Source organism: Neovison vison, chromosome 1, assembly GCF_020171115.1.
Source record: "Neovison vison isolate M4711 chromosome 1, ASM_NN_V1, whole genome shotgun sequence".
Classification (NCBI taxonomy): Eukaryota; Metazoa; Chordata; class Mammalia; order Carnivora; family Mustelidae; genus Neogale; species Neogale vison.
Window position 1 is genome coordinate 233392430 of NC_058091.1, and position 26174 is coordinate 233418603.

General features: G+C 36.5%; 1 protein-coding gene across 5 annotated transcripts in view; it reads right to left on the minus strand.

The window, feature by feature from the left end:
* Positions 1 to 1126: 1126 nt before the first annotated feature.
* Positions 1127 to 26174, minus strand: part of TCERG1 (transcription elongation regulator 1) — a 63531-nt gene continuing 38483 nt past the window's right edge. For 4 of the 5 annotated variants that reach the window (XM_044225038.1, XM_044225028.1, XM_044225024.1 and 1 more), the window contains 8 exons: positions 17354 to 17472; positions 12893 to 13043; positions 8470 to 8634; positions 7969 to 8151; positions 5635 to 5814; positions 4790 to 4873; positions 3387 to 3487; positions 1127 to 2197 (listed from right to left, as the gene is read on the minus strand). In XM_044225038.1, coding sequence (XP_044080973.1) covers positions 1996 to 2197; positions 3387 to 3487; positions 4790 to 4873; positions 5635 to 5814; positions 7969 to 8151; positions 8470 to 8634; positions 12893 to 13043; positions 17354 to 17472 — 1185 coding nt within the window. In that variant the 3' untranslated portion in view covers positions 1127 to 1995. Of the gene's footprint in view, positions 2198 to 2479; positions 2574 to 3386; positions 3488 to 4789; positions 4874 to 5634; positions 5815 to 7968; positions 8152 to 8469; positions 8635 to 12892; positions 13044 to 17353; positions 17473 to 26174 lie in introns of all 5 variants that reach the window. The other variant, XR_006380954.1, reaches the window with a different exon arrangement.

The window sequence follows — 26174 nt, forward strand, 5'->3', positions numbered from 1 at the left end:
GTAAGCGCCAAGTCAAAATGGACATTTTGAGACAGTGTAATTACAATGACCTTTTCATTAAGAACCTACACAGTACTGACTTGATCTTTAAAGAAATCTGCATAGTAAAGTTTGATTTGCACCTTAAATGAACAAATTAATCCCAAATATTTAACAACAGAAGTGGAAATTAGAATAGGTATCACCAAAGCATTTTTTTTTTCACACTTTTCACCTGTGAGGAACAGAAAGTAGCGAATGGGCAAACAATACTTGTGGAATTCAGAAAAATAAAATAAAACATTCTACAAAGTTCACTTTTGCGGGTTATATTCCTGTAAGTTGTGTTCCTTTTGGCAAACACTGCAGTTTCATTCCTCACAGGACTTAAAAGCCACTCAATAGAATTACAAAAATGACCTTCGAAAAAAGGGAGAAAAATATTTTGTTAATTTTCAGATGTAGAGGTTAAGACCTTAGGTAACTCCAGTTTCCTACATATATAATTTCTGTGGCACTTCATATACAAGTACTAAGCAACAAGTGAACAAGTCCATGTATGCTTGTGATGTGTGTCTGCGTGCACATGGCATTCAAATACAGATCTATTGGTTCTTCCTCATTTTATGTTTTGTTGCAGTCACAGCCGGTGTGAGCAAACAGGGAAAAATAAATTATCCAATTACCATATTTTTCTTAAGCATTTCTGTGGTACTTCGGAATGAGAAATCTATGAAGGAATGAGACAGAGGAGTCTAAACTGCGGCCGTACGGCTAGAAAGGGCAAGTGGGGGTCAAAGGTGGGTATCAGGGTATGCTGTGCAGGACACACCAAAAGGATGCCAAGAAGGCATCAATCAGCCATATGGTGATATAAAAGACAAAAACAAGTCAACAAACAAACAAATCTGGGTTTTCTTGCTATGAAGCAATAAGATATTGCTAAGAGACTGAGCACCAAAATGGTTCTTTACATTCCTTCCCTTTTATACTGCAAATAATTTATTATATTCAAGCCTTTAAACTATGTATTTAGGGTGTAAAGTCAGCTTTCTTTGTGCCAAATTACATTTGCTACTGCTTTTAAGAACAGGTTTAAAAGAAATTTTTTAATAAATTCTTTAACAATAATCATATACAATCCACATATATAAAAAGGGTTGGTTTATTGTAGTTCAAATACATAAACTGAACATTCAAACATCTTAAAATTAACTTTAGAAACAAAAGTTTAACATTCAAACAGGAGTATAGTTTACAGGGAACACCCAAGAAAGATAATTTGTTGTCTAATCCAGAATATTGATAAAGATCACTTAATGGTAAATAAAATGTGTTTAACCAGCAGTCCTATTCTGGCCAACATGTTAGTTATGACCATGGTTCCATACCTGAGAAGAAATTACTAAATAAATCTTCTCTTAGGCTAAACAACAAGACTTGGCCTCTAATTCTGAGGGGATAATCAAAGCACATAAGTGAACAAACAAAACTAAAGTGTTCTTTAGAGACAAAGGTAAAAGTATGTCCATTATAATAATCTTAGCCTCTGGAAGATAAGAATTCAATTTTCAGTGTTTTCTCTTTTACCCGCTTTAAAAAACAAAATCAAAACAAAACAACCCCCAACTCAGGTTTTCTTGGAGTCTGTGGTATTTGCATTTTGTGAGTTCAAACCACAAATGCTCTTACGTCTTGCATGTTTAACACTGCTAGAAAGAACGTCACCAAAGTCACTGACTTCCACACCTCATAAAAGGATGATTTTTAGCTTCGAGATTTTAGATTTACTAGAGACAGCCTATATTTGAGTATGTATGTCAGTCATGCCACACAAAGAAAAGCATAAATTATTTCCAAAGTGTTCTCTGTTCAGAAACGGTTCACGAATGCTTCTCCTTCTGTTCGTCAGATGGTTCTGCAATAGTTTGACTAATGCACATACATGTAAAAACCTGAAAATTGGCTCATGCAAGCGTTCTGAATGAAGATCCCCCTGTGGAAGAGTACTGAGAATTATTTTGTTGATCGTCTTGTGGGCTCTGACGCTGTGGGAGGCGGGGGTGGACCCCGGCGGTCCAGGTCGTCCACATAAGCCACAATCAGTTTACGCCTCTCCTCGGGCACACAGTCTAGTACTAGATACCGTTTGTCGTTCTGCAAGATTTTTTCTACATCTTTCAGGTGCTGATCAGATTCCTGGATTAGCTTTTTGGATCTGAAATAAGAAAAGAAGTCCAAGAATTACTGACTGCTGTTCCTAGGTCTTTCAGAAATGAGCTGGAAATGTCCATCTAGTTCCTAATTGTGTTTCCATTTTATTTATTATTATTTTTTTTTTTAAGAAAAATTTCACTGCAGTGGTCACCTTTGTAAGTCGCCTCAGCAAAGACTCCAAGGAGTGAAAGGGCCTCAGAAGCTGAATTACCCTCCCGCCCCTACTCGTGGTCCCTCCAGATCAGGGCTGAGGGTGGGTAGGTAAATCTTGCCCGTGCTGTACCTGTTCTGTGGATGAACAGAGGACTTCAGTCTGCGGGGCTGCCAATCCCAGCATCTCTCACAAGCTTTCACTTTCACATCTTTCACTAAATTAACTATAAAAATGTAGAAAGAAGTCTTACTTCACATCTAATTTAAAAGCCCAAGCTGATGCAAAACATTAAGGATCCTGACCAAAAAAATCCAATGACAAAATACCTAAAAACCACACCCTCAGCACTATCTATCCTCCCGTGCACATACCCTTCATTAAGATGTTTCCAATTTTTCTCTTAAAGGAAGAAAAGCTGGAGCATGAAACAAAACTGTTTCCTGTGCACTGACTGCTAAGCAACGTTAACTTGTTTTCCTGATGGTAAAACTGTTGGGAATGTAGAACTACTGGGCATGTTACAGAGAAATCTTGTTTCAAAACTCTGATTTTATCATTTAAGATTTTTAAAGTATCTAACAAACTGCTATCATCTAAAAAAAAAAATGTTTTTGCTGAGCTTAAATAAGATGATTTCAAGCTTTCAACCTGTTCCACAACACTGAACAGACTTCATAGGAAGCAAAGATAATGGATAGTGAAAGATTATTTTAAAAGTCTCTTCATGAATACAATTATTAAATAGGGGGTACTCCTAAAAAAGCAGTGAAGTAAAAACAAAAGTGTGTCTAAAAAACTGGATGGGTGGGTAACACAAAATAAGAATTGACATCTGGGCCCTTTCTTTTAAAAAAAAAAAAAAAAAAAAGGTAACGTATATATGGGCTGTATTTGGCCTTTGGTAAAAGTTGGCTTCTTCTTATTCCTAAAAATTAATAATGTCAACATGTGTGTGAATGCAAAGAATGCTTTGGCCATTAGAGTAAGGTCTAGTAAAGACAATGACTGCTGATATGAAACATTTCATTGCACACACCTATAGGTTATAAATTTGGTCTCTTTCAAAAGCGTCCTGAAGTCAGCTTTGGCTGTGATGTATTTGTCTCTGATGTACTCTTCAAATTCTCTTTGTTTTTTCTGCAAAAAGACAGTAAAATTAGAAAAAAAGGTCACTAATTCCAAAATTAGAATCAATTACTTATTAAAGCAGTTATTTGTAAGTCACATTATAAATAATTCAAAAGGAAAAGGCACTAAGGTGCATTTTTGTTCATGTAACATTCACTAAAATGCAAAATGCACAAAGTACATTTTTAAGGCTGAAAGAAACCAAGAACAAGGTCCCATACTCTGTATTAGCAGTAGCTAAGACTTGAGGACTTGCTAAGTGCCACACTGCTGAGGGTTTGATGAGACTATCTCCCTTCATGTTCCTAACAACCTCAAGCGGTAGACGCTCTAAAAAATAAAAAGACTAAGGGGTAAACGTGCCTTTCCTACAGACTAGATATTTCTCTCTTCCAACACCAAGACCATAATGTGGTATGACTTACGGGGAACGCCAACTAACAGTCATAACTTTACTAAGTCATACTGAGCATTTAGCTTTTCTACTAAGGGAAGAGGAATGATGGGTATAAACTCTTTGGACAAAAAAGTAAATAAAATTTTAAAAGACCTTATTGTCAATTGTGAACAATCAGCAAAGTTAGAAACTGAAACTGGACCTGTCAGCTATCAGACTACCACTCTTCCCCAGTCGTGTGTAGTTTGTGGTCCACACCGTCTACAATCCAACTTATTAAAGTCAATCTATGGGGCTGTGCACTCTAGACCTGGAGAAACCAACCAGGCAAGGAGAATGATGGGAATGGAGAACAAATGAAAGGCAAAGGGCTAAAATAAGACAGCAGTCAGCTAGGACTCCCTTAGCCTCATTCACTATTTCAGAACCCAGCTGACTTCTTTTCCCACACGAAAGCCGAGTGCAACAGAACAGAACTTGGTTTCTAAAATTTCATTCGTCTGATGTTCCTCTACTCCATGTCTGGAGCACAGAGGAACAAGAAGTGGTGTTACAGCATTCTGCTAGGAGGGCTCAGGGGCTCTGACAGCCTGGTAGCAGCGTGAATGCATCTACCTAGCGGGACCGGACTATATAATGAATAAAAACTAGAGCTTCATTAAAGCTTTAACATCCCCGAAGACAGGCTTGACCCCAAGGATTGAATTTTTCAAGTTTCTACTGTGCTTTCCTGTTTATGTATTGTGCAAGACAAAAAATATGAATTTAAATTTCAGATTTATTTCTCATACTCTTAAAATTAATTCAACTAAAACCATCAATTTCATTTAGGTCAAGATACTAGTGGTACCAATTAAGCACCCAGTTAATATTTATAAACTGACAGTAGTAAATCTCAGACAAAACCCTCTTACCCTGTCACTGGAGGAGAATTTAATGCACCGAGGATCTTCTTTAATGATTTTTTTTACTTCTTTCCATGTGGATGTTAAGGTAATCTTTGAAAGGCAAGTGAATACAAAAACATGAATACAATTCACTTTTATTGAGAGGGCTGAATGGGCAGCACATGTAGTACATGGTATCACACTGACCTGGCATCTCTTGTAATGCCCAAATGTAACCGGACTAGTTAAGGACAGGGAAGCAGCTTTAATGCAATTTCTTTTTGGCTTGCCACAGGAGTTATTTTCATGGCCATTATTTCAATGTGGCCTTAAGAATATCACCTGCAAACCCTGTGTCTCCACAGGTAATACCGTTAACTTCTAAAGAAACCATCACCAAAAAGATATCAGATAATCAGGAGAAAACCTGAACGAGAGGGTACAAACTGCCAGTACTATAAAGGAGTCAGGGGGGCAAAACAAGAGTAACATAAACCAGAAAAAAGAGCCTTGAAATTCTGGATAGCTTCTTTAGTTTGGCCGTGGTGCCAAACTGAAAATGGGGTGAAAGATGGAATCTATTAAACTCACCAGGAGGGACCAATGATCACACAGCTAGGACCCTGTGAACTACCACAAGAGCAAGTACGAATACGGAAACTACAGAAGGAAGTAATTTCTATATAGTAAGTATGCCATGAACATTTTACTTAAAAAAGGAGAAATAAAGTCAGAGAAAAAAGTATCACAAAACTCATGAATTCCAGTAATGGCTCTAAAGACCATGATGCCAATAATCACATCAATGTTTTACTTTTGTAATTATTCATGAAGGCCCATCTAGATTAAAACAAGGAAAACAAGGGACTTACTGCAGAAGTTTCATCCAGAAGTTGCCTAAAGTGCTCCCTCTTCTTTTTGGTAAGTGCTTCAATGTGTTCATTAAAAAGCTTCTCTTTCTCCTCTCTTTCCAACAAGGATCCAGATTCCCAACGGTGATCTTTCCGCAGAGTCCTCCGAGTATCAGACCATGACACATCTGAAGACCGTACCTAAAAACAAACCAAAAAATTTTATCACCAGAGGCCTATCTTCTCATATTTCAACAATAAAAGGTTTATTTATTTAGTTTAGGAATGATACATTTAGTAATAAAAGCTTCTGATGATTCCACCTTAGTTAAGCAGTCACTGAAAATCTCCTTTTTTAAAGCCAGAAAGCCCTCCGCTGAGAGCTCACCTAAGTTGTCAAGTATGGATTTAGAACTGGAGAAGGATGAAGAGAAGAATTTCTGTTTAATATCTTACCAACTTTTAGTACATGAAATGGATACAAATAAAACAGGAAGTATCTTACTATATACTAGAGAGGTCACAGGGGGAAAAAAACCACTCAACAAATCTTGAGCTCAAATGTGTTCCTATCAACTACATACGGGAAGTGACACTTCTGAGCATAAGCAAGAATTAACATGGCTAACAAGAGAAGACATGGTGGATCCGGTTGGCTCAACAACCAGCAGAAAGGTACGCTTCACAGTTGCAAATGGCATCACAAGTTATTGCTAGTCACATTGCTACCAATGCTAAGAAATATGGGAGGCTGGAAAGACAGGTAAGAAAGAAGAAAAATACAAAAACTTTTATTTAACCAACATTTATCAAGCATCGATAACCGTGTCAGCTGAACACAGAGCTTGATACTACTGGGAAAAAAAGTAAGACACCATCCCTTCCTTCAAAGGACTCACTTTTTTTAAAAAATATTTTATTTATTTATTTGACAGACAGAGATCATGAGCAGGCAGAGAGGCAGGCAGAGAGATAGAGGAGGAAGCAGGCTCCCCGCTGAGCAGAGAGCCCGATGCGGGGCTCGCTCCCAGGACCCTGGGATCATGACCTGAGCCAAAGGCAGAGGCTTTAACCCACTGAGCCACCCAGGCACCCCAAGGACTCACTTTTTTTTAAGGGAAATGAGGCGTATAACCAAATAATCCCAACAGCATGTAGCAAGGGCTGTAGAGTTGTATGCTGAACACAAGGTGGCAAAGGGGAACAGGAAAAACAAATCTGCCTTAGATGGGTCAAGATCAACCTCACAAGAGAGAGAGATTTGAGTGTGATCTTGAACAATGAATTTGTAATTGCAGCAGGAAGCATTTTGGTCGAGGGGCTGGCATGAGCAATGACAGGATTCATTAATATGTGAGTATGGTTTCATTAGAGTTAAGTTCAGGAATGCTGGAGCTTAGGGGGCAAGAGAGGAAACCAAAGAGGGTAACATAACAGAAGGTTGGGGAGTTAAGAAATGAATAGCCTGATATATTACGCTAAGAAGATGGGAGTTTTAAATGTAGATGACCACTAGAAGCACAGAGAAGCTTCTCTCTCTGTAAACCACAGGGAGAGTGACAAAATCATTTGGTTTTTACAAAGATTTCTATAACTGCAATAAAGAGGATGAATTTGGGGAAAGTAAAAGCAAGGAAACCAATCAAGGAATGACTGTAACTGTCCAGAGAACAGAAAGAGGAAAGTGAAAACAGATCATCAGAAGAAAGGGAAGAAATCAGAAGACATGACAGTAGTAACGAAAAGAAGAGAAGAGGAGGAGAAGACAAACAGAGACAATGACAGGGAGAAAGAACAAAACAAGTAAAACAGCAGAGCGGCCTTGGGCATTCACTGTACAGAGAACACCCTACACACCTCAACAACCCTGGGTAATGCAGAAGGGTTTTTCAAGAAAATTCCAGGGTATCTCCTGGGGTTAGTACACCTCCAGTTCTTTCTAGATCTCACACCGTCTACATGTACAATAATTCATCATCACAGTGACCCTGAATCATCAAAGAAAAAAGTTTAATTATGTTCAGCATGTTTTGTTTATTACTGTGGCATACAGTATGTGATAATTTAACATGATTTCCATCAAGAATAAAGAACTTACCTTTGAGACTAAAAGATCATAAATTTTTATATATACAAAATATCTATTCTCTGAAAATGTTAAATAACTAGGGTTTTCCTATTCTAAGGGTGGTAATACCAAAAACTCAATTTTAAAACACTTTATAAAAAAACTTACCAAATTATTTCTCTCAGAGTCAATTTAAATATGAAAATTTTCACTAACAACGTAATATAATAGATCTCTAATATCCAGTACTATAAAGGGGTGGGGGACAAAACAAGAGTAATACATACCATGTCAGACAATAGAGCCTTGAAATTCTGGATAGCTTCTTCTCGTTTGTGTTGCTCTCTCTCTCGGTCTATTTCTTTTGTTTGCTCTGAACGAGCCTTTTGGACCTCTCTTTCTCTTTCTCGAAGGCTTGCCTCAATGCGGGCTTGCCTTTCAAGCTCCTTTTCTTTTTCTGAGTCTAAATTCTGTAAAAGTAAAATTACAGTATCAAAATATGTTTCCACAGAGTAACTAGCTGCCAAATAAAAAATCTCAAACCTGGTTTTTACCAAGGATACTCCTAAACACTATACCTTGTTTCCACACCAACTACTAAAGATTCTTGTATTAAGAATACTAACCCTCTCTCGCTATCTCTCGTCAAATAAATAAATAATATCTTGTGGGGGGGGGAGCATACCAAAAAGAAAAACTCCAAATCCCAAACAGGAGTGAATACCTTTATAATACAATTAAGAATTTTATTATTCCATGCTTACAGTACAAGTAAACGCAACAGTTACCTTGGCTATTTTTTCAATATACTGTTTGAAAAGGTCTTCTCTCATTGATGAACTGTCCACTGCTTTGTAACGTGGGTCACTTTCTACTTTGTCTTTCACTTTGCTCCATCGAGATTGACTGTCCAGGTGATGATTAGATAACAGTTCAAAGAAATCCGATTTAATCTGTATTTCAAAACATGTAGTAGGATAGGGGGGAAATGTGCCATGAGAAATTCCTCATATGCAAACATTTTAACCAGAAAAACTATTCACTTACCTTAAAGATGGGAATATTAGTAACTTTTTAAATACATGTATTTAGAGTGGAGTAATTTTTAGTAAAAAAGATTATCAGAATCACTCTTTTAGGAAAAATATAAAAAATCAACACACACATTAAGCTCTCATTTAAAATCTACCAAATTCAATATAAATCATTTTCTCCAGTGAAATTACTGAAATACAGAAAAATAAAATCTTAGGTTGTTTCTAACTTTTGCATTTCAGACTGCCATTTTTTGAAAATAAGAATTCACATTTATTTTTAGGTAAGATTCAGGCTTATGAACTGATACTAAATTATACTTTAATATCAAGACAGTAAGAATGACTTATTTTAAAAAGTAGACGAATAACATTTTTTGTTACAAAAGGTGAATTTGGAGAGAGTTAAGTACAAATAAGTCACATTCGTTTGAAAATTGAAAGTATATTGTCAAATGTCTAAAAAGATAAAAAAAACAGGGCAAATTTTTGTAATTTAGTTTAAAAAAGCAATGTTCACACCCTTATATATACAGAATTTCTATGGTCATAATCGATCATTACATAAACTTTATTTAGATCTTTTGTATTCTTTAGCCATTAAATATATATGCCTTTACCATTAAAGAACTCAAAATAAAAGTTTTAATGAATTAACATTCTTAACCAATCAAGGACCAAGTTAGTAACATAATACCAAGGGTATGAAATGGTATTAATCCTTTAGTGTCAACATGTAAAATACTTAGAATCCCTTTCCCAAACTGTAATTCTCATTTTTTTTTTTTAACAGGGAAGAAAGGGATAAAGGAGGCATATTTTTATGCACCTTTGAGGTCCTGTTTAAAAATTTAGTCTCATTTAAATTATCTTGTACTCCTACCAGGGGAGACAGATGAGGTAGCAGTAATTCAATAGAGGATTCTGACCATGTCAAGAACCTCTCCTCCCCATAGGGATTAAAACATCCTGGCTTCCCACCTGATCAAGGGACTGAGAAATTAGGAATGGAATCATTCTTTCTGCCTATTCCAACCCGCACTTCCCCTATGAGCGGATTAAAAGGGAAAATGATGTCTTTTCTGTAAAACAGCTGTAAGTTTACAAGCAAGTTTCCCTATTAGAGATTTAAAAAAAAAAAAAAAAGACCTAACTAGCTCTGGATTTCTTTACTACTGAACTTAACTCTTGCCTTTGTTTGGAATAGTAAGAAATACTCATAAACCCAGTATTTCCAGACAGTGAAAAAGAAACTAATTGATATAGCGATTTAACAATTCTGTTCATCTTGTGTACTCTGTATCTGACATGATGAACACCCAATTCCTAGATGCATATAAACCGCAAAGCAAAATTGACAAAATTTATGTGAAATAAAGCATGCAAGCTGTATCTAACAGGAATCTTTCCAAGCCATAGGAATTTAAATTGACTTAGGACAAATTTTCACATATTAGACATGAAATCTATGAAGTAAGGATTATCATATAGGTTTTTAAAAAGGTGTGATATATAAACAAAGTGAACTTTAAATAAAGTTAAACTTCCTTTCACTGTGGATACTACCATAACAGGCTAATTACATGGTTTACCAAAGCTGCTATTTGTATGGGAATTACTTAACAACTGCATAAAAGTCAAAAAAATTTATATATAAGTTACTCTAGCAGCAACTCAAAGCTCTATATCCCCTATTTTCTTCTCTCTCCAAATGGAAGTAACTTACCATCTAAGCGGTTCAGTTTAATAGGAAAAATCAGTCTCCCTAGCCTTATATACTGTAACAAAAATATTTAACTTGTTCAAAATGAAATTTAAGGGAGGGTAGGGAGAAAAATGCCAACTTTATGAGAGGATTAATTCTATCATATGCAACTTCAAATGTGCTGTTCCAAAAAGTTATATTACTTAAACCATAATTTTATAAAAATTGGTTATAATAAAAAAATTGCAATAAAATTTAAAAAAAACTTGAGGGTAGCTACAAAACAGTCCATTAAAATAAATAGAATTTTAGGGACTTTTTTTTTTATAAAACTGAAAATTAACAGTAAAAGCTGTATGAAAATGATTTTACCCTTTAGCTTAAAAATGTCTAATGAAAGGGGAAAAAAAGCAACTTCACCAAAAGTCAATGTCCTTCAGAGGATTTGGACTCAGCAAGTAATTACCTTTAAACCTTTACTATTCAGCTATTAATTGCATTACCTCAATGCTACAAACAGCAACTAGAGAATCACAAGCATAAAGAAACTCCAATATACCAGCACCATGCTACTGGCACTAATCACCACCCAATTATGTGATTTTTTAAAAATTGTGATTAAAAAAAAAAAGGTACAGACAATATACTTCATAAAAATAAATGCACAGCAAAAGTCATGAAGGAACTTCATTAACCAGCTACTTCTCAGAATGTGAATATTAAATAAACTATATTTAAACCCTTACTTTAAAGATTTCTGTTTCATGGCCTGGTTAGTAATTTTGCATTCTTTAAACTGGTTGAGAAAGTTTTCACTTTAGTAATTTCTAGCCTTTTTTTAAAAAAAATTAAGTAATGATACAAAACCAAACCTACAGAGAATTAATTTTACAATCAAAAGAAAATAAAGCTGTATATATTAGGTTTATTTAGATGTAATGTCTATTTAATTTACTACAGTTAAAACATTCTGGGCACAACTCTCATCACTTCATAAGGAAAAAGACTAAAAAAATATAAAGTACCGGAACTGCGGGAGGCTAAAGTCACCACACAGAGATACCAATTCTTTCCTCACTAGGGAATCCCACAATACTTTGCGTATCAGTGATTGACAGCTGTCAGACTGAACTGATTGACAGGCCGCACAGCACAAAACTGTAAAGTCTATCCACTTGTTATAAAACAGAATACACAAAATAGTTACCAAAAAAAGTGTTCAGAAAAAGAACATTAGTTATAAATGCAAAGAGAAAAACATTCAATTTGTATAAATCACATAGTAGCAATCACTTATTTACTTGCTTCTCTTTAATCAAAGAGGTTTTATTACTAAAAGTCAAAAGTAGCAAACATTCATTAACATGACTAATTCAACACTCAATTTTGCACATTTCCTGAGAAGCATAATCATTTGGGGGAAAAAAAGTTGACAGTTAAATAATTCTGAAAGGATCTACACTGAAGCCCAATAAGCATGTAATCAGGAAATTGCAGGTATTTCTGACAAAAGTCATGTCACCCAATACTACTGCTATTTACAGTGAAAGAGGCTTCTTCTCAGTAAGAGAGGTATTACTTCCCTAATAACATTTCTTAACAAAATTTGTGATGTTTTAAATATCAAAAATGATTAGGCTTCAGAGGTTCTTTTTCTCCCTTCACAAAGCACACAGGGACACTAAGGAGAGTGGCTGCATGTTTTGATGGTTCACACACCACTGGTGCCATCTCCACCAGTCTGCTTCTCCGGTGGTGGGCTCCTCTCCATTCCTGACGCTGCTATCAAATGACATTTGGAATTCATTAATCTTTAATAGCTGACCTTTATTTCTGATAAGCAATAATTTATATGTAAGATATGCTTGCTAAAAGATTAGAAAGTCACTAAAATGCTATCTTTTAGAAGGCAAAAAAGATAAAAAAGCTTTTTGAAATGTAAAGGTTACCACTTATTAAGAACCTTGAAATCTTAGTAGGCAACAGAGAATAAACAGACCTAACAGTCAGTCCTGGGTTTACTGGGCATCTCAGTATTAATAAAATGTAAAAGCAAAATACAATATAAAGCAAATCTAGGTAGTTTAGTGAAGTTAGTAAAATATACATCATGGGGCACCTGAGTGGCTCACTTGGTTAAGTGCCTGCCTTGGCCCAGGTCATGATCCCAATACCTGGGATCAAGCCCCACATGAGGCTCCCTGCTCAGTGGGGGGCCTGCTTCTCCCTCTTCCCCTCTCTAGCTATCTCTCTCAAATAAATAAATAAAATCTTTTTAAAAATAAAGATCAGGGAAGTAAAGGGACAATTCACACACACAAAAAATAACTATAAAACTTACCTTTAAAGCTAAACAGTAAATGTGATTCCTGTAACTTATGCCCATGAACAAGATTAGCAACACCGCCCCACATTAGTCCTCTCCTATTCACACTCCCATCAATCCTACCACCAGAACTAAAACCATCTTACCTTCTCACCTCTGGTCTTCGAATCTTCTTTCTCTTTCTTTCTTGCAGCTGCCACAAATTCATTAAACAAGGCTTCTCGATCTTTCATCTTTTCAATCGCTTTGAATCTTGAATCTTTAGCGTGCTTGGCTGCAAATTCACTAAAAGTAGCTCTGTAACAAAATGGCAAGTGTGCTAACTTTGGTAGAGCTATTTCTGCTTGTAGAAAGGTATAGCAGAAGATACCATTTTTCCGCAAGAGTTATGTACCAAAGAGTCATTGAGCTCCAATATCTGCCCAAATAGGGAATTAGGAGCTACAGACAGGAGTAAAAAAAGGGCTAAAGGGTGAAAATGTGGTTAACACTTGTATACTATCAGCAGTGACACTGGGGGTAACACATCAGAGAGCAAAAAATGTGCTTCAAGAGACTTCAGAGCTAATCTATTTCCACACTAAGAAGAGGCTCAGTCTTGCTTCTAGCCATGGAGGAGTAACTTTACTGAATTAGCTCTCCTTCCAGAAACAACTATAGAATAGGATAAAATATATGAAGCAACTGATTGCAAAACAGTGGACAACAGGTAGAGTACAAAGACTGAGGAAAGCCCCACTACCCTCTGCCTCTCAGAACAATTTTCCAAGAAACTACTCCAAACAGAGTACAGTGGTCTCAATAGCCAGAAGCATGAAGATCAGAGTTTGGGTGCTAAAATGGCAGAGGAAAAAGCTAGAGGAAGAGAGTACCCCATAAGTATACCAAAAAGCAATTCCCCACCAGTGTATAGCCAAGACTGGACCGCAACAGTAGGGCAAGACCGCGCCTGCACCCAGCAAAGCACTACATAGTTAAGAGCAAAAAATACCTTACAAACTGACAGCAGAAAAAAGAACAGCATTAAGACAATAAAGTGCACAAAAGATGCACAAGGGAGACAAAGTTGGATTGCTGAAAAACACCTCCACTTCCTGAGAACCACACTAAGAAAGCCTTAAATCAAAACTAAATTAACATATCAGCCTGTAATAAAGTGAACTGCCTGTGAAAACAAAACCCCAGAATTTCCAACATTAAATCAGAAAACACTAAACATACAAATGCATAATCCACACCAAAAAAATTTTTAATCAACAGAAATTAAACCCAAAATGCTCAGATAGTGTTCTATGCAGAGACAAATCCTTTAAAATTATTATAATATACTGAAAGGATTAAAGAAAATTAGGTTCAAGGAACTAAAAACAGGGTCTTAATGAATGAACAAAAAAAGGGAGTTTCAGCAAAGATACAGAAAATAGAAAAAAAGAACCTAAAGCTAACTGAAAGGAAAAATTCAATGGATGGGCTTATTAACAAAAGATGAGACAAAGAATAAAGATCCAGTGACTCCAAGTTAGAGCACTAACAGTTATCTGCTCAAAAGAGAACACAGAAAAAAATTTAGGGGGAGGAGGAGAATAGTCTCAGGGACATGTGAGATAATACCAAACACTTTAAAACAGGTGTAATTAGAATTCCAAAAGAGAAAAGAATGAATCAGAGCGGAAAAAAGGCTGATCAAAAATTTTCCAGATTTAATGAAAACATCAATGTACAGAGATACAAAAAGAACACAGAGCTGGGGCGCCTGGGTGGCTCAGCAGGTTGAGCCTCTGCCTTCGGCTCAGGTCATGATCACAGGGTCCTGGGATTGAGCCCCACATCGGGCTCTCTGCTCCACGTGGAGCCTGCTTCCTCCTCTTTCTCTGCCTGCCTCTGCCTACTTGTGAGCTCTGTCTGTCAAATAAATAAAATCTTAAAAAAAAAAAGAACACAGAGCTGCCAAGCAGGCTATATAAAAAGATGAGGCCTATGAGGGCTAATGAGGCTCAGCACAGAAAAAAAAAATTTCCTCATGTTTGGATATACCTCAATATCTGAAGCTTTCACCTTACATAATAATAATTTGCTTATAATAAATTCTCCTACATTTAGCAAGTTTTTAAGAGAGGAAAAACCTTACTTTCTCCTTTTAAGAACTATCTATTTCAACTCACATATAAAACACATCTTTTCAGGTGTTAAAGGTTCTACTACAACTTTCATTAATAATGAAAAAAACTGGTTAACTTCAGAATTTACAATTTAAAACATCAAATGAAAACTAGGAGTACCACTCACAGCTAACGTTTGCTATTTTTACTTTATGCTTTGGCAACCAAACCTAGATTCTTAAAAATCTTTTACATTCAACTACTGTTACTCAGAATACCTAATTTCATTAATATAACATTTCAACAATAGGATCTATTGCCAACCTGGTCTGAATAATGGACATGTAACTTCAATAAAATTTTAAAGTAAAAATTACATGTCCCAGAAAAGGGATCATATGTTGTCCACCAAATGTTTTCTTTTCATGATTAAGCACCTTGCATTATAATTTTAAGAAAGAAGAGCAATTACTATGGTTAAAGAATAAACTTTTTTTAATGTAAAAATCAACTTATGAGAGTGAGAATTACTCTACAGGTATTTCTTTTACTTCTAATAAAGTAGGGAAATTAATAATTATTTTTCACCAGAAAAGATCAAGATGAAGTTTTAATAGTAGATTCAGATAGATTTTTATATGACTCATCTCTTAACTCCCAAAAGCACTGCTTGGTAACAGACATGTTGCCCTTTTCTCTCAGGGAGAGTTGAGAGTGGATGATACTAGTTGGAGATCATTAAGAGTAGAGTGACCAGGAGTTGACCCTAGGAGGAATGCCTTAAGATTTCCAACAAAATAGAAAAAAGACTGGGAATGGGCACTAAGGTAATTCTCCCCATTCTGTCATTCTTTCCTCAGAATAAACTCTGGGGCTTTTTATCTACAAACTCTACCACATCTTTTTCCATTACAAAGTGAACTTAAGTTAATGGACACTACCTTCTCCATTTTAAGTTTTTCCTCTTCATTTTCTGCCACTCCCTAAAACTGGTCCTTACCTCTATGCTAGTGTTGAATGTATTAATATAACAAAACAGCACAATGTCCCCAGTGCCAATACTTCTAGTTATGTGCCTCATGGCTTTATTTTTTTGAAGTAATCTGCAAAGTAGAGATCACTCTAGCAATTCTACCAGCCCCAAAAGAACACCAACAGGATTTTGACTTTGTCAAATCCAGAAAATGGAAATCTCTTCAGAGTCTCAGTTATTGCCAGATTCATAATGGTTTTCATAAGTACATTTTGCTGAATCACTTGAATACAAGCTGCAGACATGCAGACATCATGAGACATCATCTATAAACATTTCAGCACATATCTCCTTCAGAGTAAACCCTTTTCCCTCCACAACAATATCCCCACAAAACTGTAAATTCTCTAATACGTAATAACAAACCATGTTCAAATTTCCTCAACAGCCTCCCAAAATGTCTTTTATAACCCAGTCGCCAAGTACCTGACCCAAGAATTCACCCTTCTGATTAACCAAACGGAAAGGCCCAACACCCCTTGGAGAATCTGAAACTCAATTACCCCCTAACAAATATTACATTCTTCATAGCCACAAATACTCTGTTAGCTTTATTGTCTGAAATGCTATTAATGCCACAGGTTTCTCTTCATACTTCAAATACAAAACTGTAATACCAAATACTTTCTCAAACAAAATCACTCTTATCTCCAATGACAAAAGTAACTGTTTAAACAAGATGAATTTTTATAAAAACTACCATTTAACCCAGACATTCCGTGATTCTATTCCACAGTTTTGGAAATTCTCCATGATATGAGGTGCTCACAGCAGCATAATAACACCACTGCTATAAATGAAGAAAGTAATTCTCCCTTGCCTAGACTATTCTGTGTTAACACCAGAATCTAATTGAAATCCCAAATTCACTTGGGTAAGTTACCTAATTTACTCTGTCTTACTCTCCTTCTCTGCAAAATAGGTATGAGATGAGTACATTAATCATGCATTTAAGTGTGTACATGTATCCTTAAGTGCACATAAAATATCCACGAGATGATGCCATTATTGTTGTGACACTAGTCACATAAGTTTAAAATATCTCATCTTCTTCAGCCTATTATGCATACTCAATACCCATTAACGATCAACTGAAAATGTCAGAAAAAAACATAATCTAGACAGACAGGTCCTTCACCACTTCAAGCAAAATAATGTTCCTGCACTGCAAGTCATTATGTATAAAACTTTAAGATGGAGACAGTTTTGTTTTGTTTTTTTAATCATTTACCAGTTTCTAGAGAAGGAAATTTATTCCCACAGGGAAGCTTTTAAAACAAGGTACCCTTCCTGAAATCCAATGCCTCTCAAGGGCACAAGAGATTCCTCTAAAGGAAATATATTAAGAATGAAGACAAGAAATGTGGCCACTGCTAACCAAACAATCCAATTATCCAAAAGATACATATTCTCTTAGCTGGTCTTAGGAGAAAGCACATAAATATTTTGAAATGTTACAGTAATGAACCATATACCTGGGATTAAATTTTGCTTCTTCCATCATTTTTTTGAAATCTTCCTTGGCTTGCATTATTTTGTTTTTCTTTTCCCTGCGTTCTTCTTCTGCCCTCGTCTTTACATACTGATCAAATACCTATCACAAAAATAAACCAATTTGGCAAGTTAGTCTTTCATATAAATAATTTAATTACCAAACTACGGAATCTATGAGAAAATACTAAGTCAATACCTTTGTCCAAAATGTAACAGAAAATTAAACTACAGGTATCTCAATTATAAGCAAATTATCCACAGCAAATCTCAAAAGCCATCTGTTTTGATTTCCAGACCAAAAGCCCCTATAACTTTCATTTTCTCTGATTACAAATTAAATACATTTTCACTAAAAAAATTTCATGCAATATAAAATGTATAAAAGAAATTATAGTCCTTCCAAATCTCTCTAGTTAAAAACATCAAGCTTTTGGAACAGAGAATTTAAATTTATTTCGTGGTTCTCTTTAAGGCATAACTATTTTCAACAAAATGTAATGCTTTACATCTATCCTAGAATATTTTCCCACTTAATAATGTACAGACGACTTAATAGACTGAACATGCACACCTATTTCCTGTTCTCTTCAAGTGCCAATAAAATGCCAATAAAGGTTTGTTGTTGTTGTTGTTTTTAAATCACAAACCAACAAGAACAGGCCAAAGGGAAAAAAGAGAAAAAGCAACTCAAAATGGTGAAAAGTGGGTAAGTACTCAAGGACTTGGCAGGCATGATAAAGTAGACCCTAACTCAGCAGTCAAGAAAACAAAGAAACCAATTCTTTTTTTCTTATTAGAGAATACTCAAACAGCTCCACAAGTGACAGCACCAGATAACCAAAGAAGTGAGGGTAGAGTATAGCTACAATAAGGCTGTTTAAGAATGAGTCCATCAGTAGATCCCCCTTGCCAACTTCACATACCGCAGGGGACTGACACTACTGAACCTCCGTTAAAGGCAAGTGATTAAGTCTCCAGAATAAGGGATGGCAATTCACAATCTGCTGGCCAAATCTGGCCTGCTGCCTGTTTTTGCACAGCCCAAAAAAGTTTTAACGTTTTTAAATAGTTAGGAAAAAACATACTAGAAAATTTCATGACATTTCAGGACACAGGACAATTAAATGAAATCCAAATTTTAGGGTCCATAACTAAAGCTTTATCTGAAGAGTCGTATCACTCATCTATGGGTCCTCCTACACTAGAGCTGCATATTATACTACAGTGACAGAGACCAGATGATCCCGAAAGCTGTAATATTTATTATCCGACCCTTTATATTAAAACTCTGCTGATTCTTGCCTCTAAAAGGAAAGCAGGATCTCTGCCTGGGTTGGGAAGAGAGGGAGGGAAACACAACATGAATTAGAAATGAGGCATACCAGTCAGAGAAAACAGCGAATTAACCAGTTACATACCAAACAGTAAGACACAGTTCTCCCAGGACAAAAGCAGAAAGAACTGTGTTCCCTCATCAGGACACTAAAGGACCGTATCAAGAATCTGAACAGCCTAAAAATTACCTCCACCAGGAGATCCTCAACAAACCCGCTTTAATCACCCTACAACAGGGCTTTTCAACCTCCGCACTTATGGCACTTGAGCCAGATAATGTTTAGCAGCATCCACGGCCCCCAGATACCCAGTAGCACCCCCTCAGTTGCGACAACCAAATGTGTCTCCTGGGGCAAAACTGCCCCTGATTGAGAAGCAAGGCTTTACAGTAAAGGCAAGTCGTGGGAGCCCACTTAGATGCTCAGAGTGCCCAGAGAGCATTTTAGTCCTTCATTCTTAATCATGAGAAGTCAGCATCTCTTTAAAGACATCTAAAGAAACTCTACAGCATGAAAAATAGAAACCAAAATAGAAACTATGCAGGAATATGAAAACTTAAAAGAAAAAAAAGTTTAAACAATGTCATAAAATTAAGATCCTACAACCATTAAACAAGAAAAAAAAATGAAATCCTAGAAATTAAAGGATGACAGAAGAAATGAAAAAATTAAAAGATCAGACTACAAAGACAAGAAAGTCACCCAAAATGTTTTTTGTTTTTTTGTTTTTAAAAAGGCAGAAATAGAAAAGAGAAAAGAAACTTTAAGGACAAGGCCACAAGGGCAAATACTCTGTCCCATAAAGAAAAAATAAACAGGTGGAAACAAATCAAAAAAGCAATAGAAGAAAATCTCCCAGAATTCAAAGATACAAGTTCACATACTACAAGGGCCACCAAGGACCCAGCACAATGGACCCCTCCCACCAAGGCACATAATCACCATGAGATTTCAGAACTCTGTACACTAAGACAAAGACTCTACATGCCTACAAAGGAAAAATAAATACGTCCATAAAGAAAGGAACAAATAAATATGGCTTCAAAAACAACAATGAAAACGAGAAAGAGAGCAACATCTTCAAAATCCTGAAAAAGATTTCCAATTTCAAGTATATTAACCCGTCAAACAATTCCAAATTAAGGACATACAACAAAGGTAATTTCAAACATGCCAGGCTTCAGAAATTTATTTCCGATGCATGTTCTCCCCAAAAAGCTATTATAGGAGTTAAATGTGTCAAAAGGGAGTAAACCAAGAAAGAAAGAAAAGACTTATGATGGAGCAAACAGGTGGAACCCCCATTCATAAACTCCCCCCAACCACCAAAAAGAAAAATGAGGTAAATCCCAGGATGATCATCCTTAAAAAATGACAGCAATATAACAGGTATAGAGGGCAACCAGTCCAGAATGAATCAAGTCAGAAGGCTCCGGAAGAAATGTCTTCAGAAAGATAAAACTGGGGCAGCAGTCTACTATTTTTCATAGTGTAATCTTATAGAACTATTTCACTCTTTAAATGTGTGCATGCACATCTTCAGAAAAAGTCAAACAAAAAAATTTTCTTTAAAATAACTTCTTTCCAGGAACGCCTGGGTGGCTCAGTTGGTTAAGCAGCTGCCTTCGGCTCAGGTCATGATCCCTGTGTCCTGGGATCTAGTCCCACGATCTAGTCCCACATCGGGCTCCTTGCTCGGCAGGGAGCCTGCTTCTCCCTCTGCCTCTGCCTGCCTCTCTGTCTGCCTGTGCTCGCTCTCTCTCCCTCTCTCTCTGACAAATAAATAAATAAAATCTTAAAAAAAAAAAAACTTTCCAGGGGTGCCTGGGTGGCTCAGTGGGTTAAAGCCTCTGCCTTTGGCTAAGGTCATGATCCCAGGGTCCTGGGAGCCTGCTTCCCTTCCCCCTCTCTCTCTGCCTGCCTTTCTGCCTACTTGTGATCTGTCTGTCAAATAAATAATCTTTAAAAAAAAAAAAAACTTCTTTCCAGGTCAGGCCATATATATCTACTAATCTTTAATAGCTGTGTAGAAATACCTACAATTATCTCACCAGTCTCTTGCTACACATGTAGGTCATTTTCAGTACCCTCTAAATACAGCACTGCAATAAATCCTGAAAGCATATGCATTGTGACAGAAATGGCAAAGAGAGCTCTTTTCAACCCCCTTCTCCTTCCTTGGTACATACGTTCTCTCTCTCTCTCTCTCTCTCTCTTTTTTTTTAATTTACCCATTTCAGAGAGAGTGCACCAGGAAGGGAGGGGAGGAGGGGAAGTGGACTTCCCACTGAGACGATGAGGGGAGGGCCCCAATCAAGTGAGCCACCCAGGTACCCCCTTGGTATATACTTTCTTTTCTTTTCTTTTTTTTTTTTTTTAAAGATTTTTATTTATTTATTTGATAGACAGAGATCACAAGTAGGCAGAAGGCAGGCAGAGAGAGAGGGGGAAGCAGGCTCCCCACTGAGCGGAGAGCCTGATGTGGGGCTCAATCCCAGGACCCTGAGATCATGACCTGAGCCGAAGGCAGAGGCTTAAACCACTAAGCCACCCAGGCGCCCGGTATATACTTTCTTATTTGTAAAAGTGGTAAATCAGAAATAAAACCCAAGTGAATTTATGTTAACTTTCTTTTCAGAAGCTCAAGAAGACTTCACATCCCCTCCTCTGGGATATCCCACACCAAGGTTAAGAATCACGAGCTGAGATTAACTTCTCAAAGAAAATTAGGAATTCTGTTATGCTTCCAAGTATCTCCTAATTATTTGTGCCATGCCTCAATACACTTGAGCTTTATGTTCCTATTTTAAGCGCTTAGTTTCCTACAACATCAACTTGTGAACAAAATGTTGTAATTAACACCATGAAAGTTAATAAGTTTTTAAAAACAATTCCTAGTTGAATTTTATAGGCATAATCAAAACCATCCAAATTAAAGGGCTATACTAAGCCAAAGCAGCTTCTTGGTGGTGGTTATAGTCCATTTCTTTGCATTTTTTACACCACTTTATTGAAGTATGATAGACATTCAAAAAACTATACACATTTAATGTATACAACTTGGTAAGTTTGGAGATAAATATACATCTAGGAAACCACCACAGTCTATGCCAAAAACATATCTATCACCTCCAAAACATTCCTCCAGCCCTTTTAATTTATTCTTATTTTGAATGTGATATTAAGAAACTTAACGTAAGATTTATCTTATGTTAGCAAAATGTTAAGCATCCAATACCATACTACTAGCTACAAGCACTATACTACACAAACCTCTAGGATTTAGCTGTCTTGCATAACTGTTTATGCACTTTGTGAAACAGGATTTTCAGACTTTTCCGTATGTATATTTTTCTTCAAATATAAATTTGTGAAAAGTATGAGTGTAATATTGTAAGAAACTCTATATATATGTATTTGATAAAGAATGAAATATTACCATTTATAACAACACAGATGGAGTAGAGTATTATGCTAAGCAAAATAAGGCAGTTAAGAGAAAGGCAAATACCGTATGATTTTACTTATACGAGGAGTTTAAGAAACAAAACAAATGAGCCAAGGGAAGAAAGAGTGAGAGACAAACCAAGAAACAAACTCTTAACTATAGAGAACAAGCTGATTACAAGGGGGTAGGGGGCGGGGAGATTAAGGAAAGCACTTGTTGGAATAAGCACCTGATACTGTAAGAAAGTGCTGAATCCCTAGATTGTGTACCAGAAACTAACATTACACCATATGTTAACTAACTGGAATTTTTAAAAAAATGAAAAAAAAAAATGTATTTGGTCTTCATCCTGGCTCTTGGCCCGAGTTCCTAAAACCCTTATAATTTCCTAAATGATAAGAGCGACAGAGACCCCCTAATGTTGTAGCTGGCTCTTGCCTTGTAGCTTTGATATAGATAAAGGTGAAAAGAACAATTCTGTTATTCGTAACAAGGCCCTTTCACCTATACCTAAACTAGCATGAGTGAAGTGATTTCTGGAAAGTTTCCAGATAACCACAGGATGGCAGAGAATCACCAGTGGAACCAACCATGTCATTAGAGCTTTGGAACTTTCAAGGGCTGCAACTGAGTCTAATAAATGATCAGTGACTTAGGTCAATCAGCCTATGTCATGCTGCCTCCATGAAAATGGTAACCAAAGGGATTCAGAGAGCTATTAGCTTGGTGAATACTTCCATGTCCCAGGAAAATGGCCCACTCCCAACTCTGTAGAGAGAAACTCCAAAACCTAGGACCCTTCCAGATCTCACCCTACCTACATCATCTGCTGTTCAACTGTATCCTTTATCATATCCTTTCTTATAAACCACTAAACATAAGTGTTTTCCAGAGTTCTATTAGCCACTATAGCAAATTATTAAACCTTAAGAGGTTACTATGGGAATCCTTGATTTAAGGCCAAACTCAACAAAAGGGTACAGAACGTGGGAACCTACTCCTGGTGACTGGCATTCGAGGAGAGGGCAGATCTTGCAGGACTGAGCCCTTAATTTGTGGGATTGGATCCTGACTCCATGCAGACAATGTCAGAATTCAATTTAATGGTAGGTCAGCCAGCTACTGTCAGAGAACTGACCGATGTGGAAAAATACCCACACATTTTTGATGTCCAAGTATTCAATCTGTAGAGGAATAGTTTTTCCTTTTCAAAAGATCTCCATTATTTGATTCTCACTTCAATTTAATTCAATTTATAATTTGATACTGATTCAGTAAACAGTGGCCAAGACGGCCAGTTGATAGTCAGTAACTATCCTGGTAATAATGCCTTACCATATTATAACATTATCAATCTTAAAAAGCTCTCAATACCACATACTACAATAAATGTTTATTTTTGAAATAAGGTAACAGATAATTTTATTTTATTATTTATTTATTTATTTTTTAAAAAAAGATGTTATTTATTTATTTGACAGACATAGATCACAAGTAGACAGAGAGGCAGGTAGAGAGAGAGGAAGGGAAGCAGGCTCTCCACTGAGCAGAGAGCCCGATGCGGGACTCGATCCCAGGACCCTTAGATCGTGACCTGAGCCGAAGGCAGAGGGTTAACCCACTGAGCCACCCAGGCGCCCCCCTGGTAACAGATAATTTTAAAGTGTTGGCATAACTAGTCTCTACATTAGAGCCTAAAATCCTGCATGGACATGGTCTGATTCTGTTGAAAAATGTTATTCACTTTAAAACTTGTCAAAACAAAAAACAAATATAACAAAAATATTTGACTCCTTAAGTGATCTTTTATTAAAAAAAGATTATATAAGGAAAACCTCAAGTTAAAACTTATGGTTACAATTATATAAAATACTTATTTTATAATGAGGTAAGATATACATAAAACTACAGATAACTAGAAAAGGACAGGAGTGAAAGAGATGTACTTTTGGATTACGAGACGATCAATGAAATTCTTAGTTTTTTAAAAATCAAAACACAGTGGCGCCTGGGTGGCTCAGTGGGTTAAAGCCTCTGCCTTCAGCTCAGGTCATGATCTCAGGGTCCTGGGATTGAGCCCCGCATCAGGCTCTCTGCTTGGCCAGGCTCTCTGCTTGGCGGGGAGCCTGCTTCCTCCTCTCTCTCTGCCTGCCTCTCTGCCTGCTTGTGATCTCTGTCTGCCAAATAAATAAATAAAATCTTAAAAAAAAAAAATAATCAAGGGGCGCCTGGGTGGCTCAGTGGGTTAAGCTGCTGCCTTCGGCTCAGGTCATGATCTCAGGGTCCTGGGACAGAGTCCCACATCGGGCTCTCTGCTCAGCAGGGGGCCTGCTTCCCTTCCTCTCTATCTGCCTGCTTCTCTGCCTACTTGTGATCTCTGTCTGTCAAATAAATAAAATCTTTAAAATAAAAAATCAAAAAAAGGGGCGCCTTGGTGGCTCAATGGGTTAAGCCGCTGCCTTCGGCTCAGGTCATGATCTCAGAGTCCTGGGATCGAGTCCCGCATCGGGCTCTCTGCTCAGCAGGGAGCCTGCTTCCTTCTCTCTCTCTGCCTGACTCTGCCTACTTGTAACCTCTGTCAAATAATAAATAAATAAAATAAAAATCTTTAAAAAAAAAAATCAAAACACGAATTTCAAAAATAAAGTTACAAAGTGCACATATGTAACTAGCACTTAATTGATTTCTCCTTGACTTTATACTCTTATGCAAAAAATAAAACTAAGTACTGAAAAAGTACATGGATTAATGCCAAATGTCAGCTTATCCTTTCATTTCTTACACTCCAGTTGTTAAGAATTCTACTCAAATTAAGTACAGTTTTTATTTAAATAAAATAATACTTGACAGTTTTCCTCTTTTTAACTATTACTCTTAACAGGAGATAAAAGCATCACCTTACAAAATGCCTCCTAAATTGGGACAGAATTTTAGCTCTCAATATATACTTGTAATTTAACTCAGTAAAAAACTGTTAACACTCATAATGAAGAGAAAGTCAAAAAAATTTTTAAGTAGACCTCCAGAGATATGCAGGTTAAGCACTGTTGCAGGCATTACACATATAGCAATGAACAAAACAAAGTTCCAGCACTCAGAATTTATATTCTACAGTAGGAGACAGAATATAAGCTAATTTTAGATAATCAGAGCTAGGAGTGCTATAAAGGAAAGAAGGCAAAGAGATACAATGATCCAAAGGCACTTGCACATGCACCTGAATAAAATGATAGAGCATATACAGATATCTGAGGGAAAATCATTCCAGGCAGAGAAAAGAGCAAGTATCAGAATGTGCCTAACTTGTTCAAGGAGTAACAAAGGAAGTGTGGCCAGAATGAATGGATCTAAGAAAAGAGCTTCAAGAATATGTAGTTAAAGAGTATAAGCAGAATCTTACAAGCTGCGATTAAAGAATTTCAATTTTATCCTAAATGAAATGGGAAGCACTGGACATTTTTTAAGCAAAGGAATAGTAACAATGCCTTAATCTGTCAGTTAAACTTTAAATGAGTGTGGCTGCTAGGTGGAAGAAGAATCTGACTACAGAAAAAGCAAGAATGGAAGGAAGCAAACAGATCAGTCAGAGGCTACACAGGTGCTGAGAAATGGTCACAGTGCCTTGAAACACAGTGGCAGTGGGGGAAATGGTGACTAAGAAGTTGTATTTACAAGCTTTTAGAGGTAGATTTTACAGACAGACTTGAAATGTGCAATGGGGAAAAGTAAAGAATCAAGGCTGATTTGTACTTTTTGATAGGGCCATCAACTCATGTGAGAATGAAACCATCACACAGTTTAAAACAAAAACAAAAAACCCTACTATGCTTGAAATGCAGATGCAAATATATCTGAAAGTCATGCTTTTCTATTACACATACTAAAATACATGTCTGGCACACTGTTAAATGTCCTCTCTTCATAAGTTTATGACGAGACCTACATGCATAAATGGCACAGTGTAGAGAATTATTCCAACTGCTAAATTGTCAGTATAAAGGACAGACTACCAAATGAAAT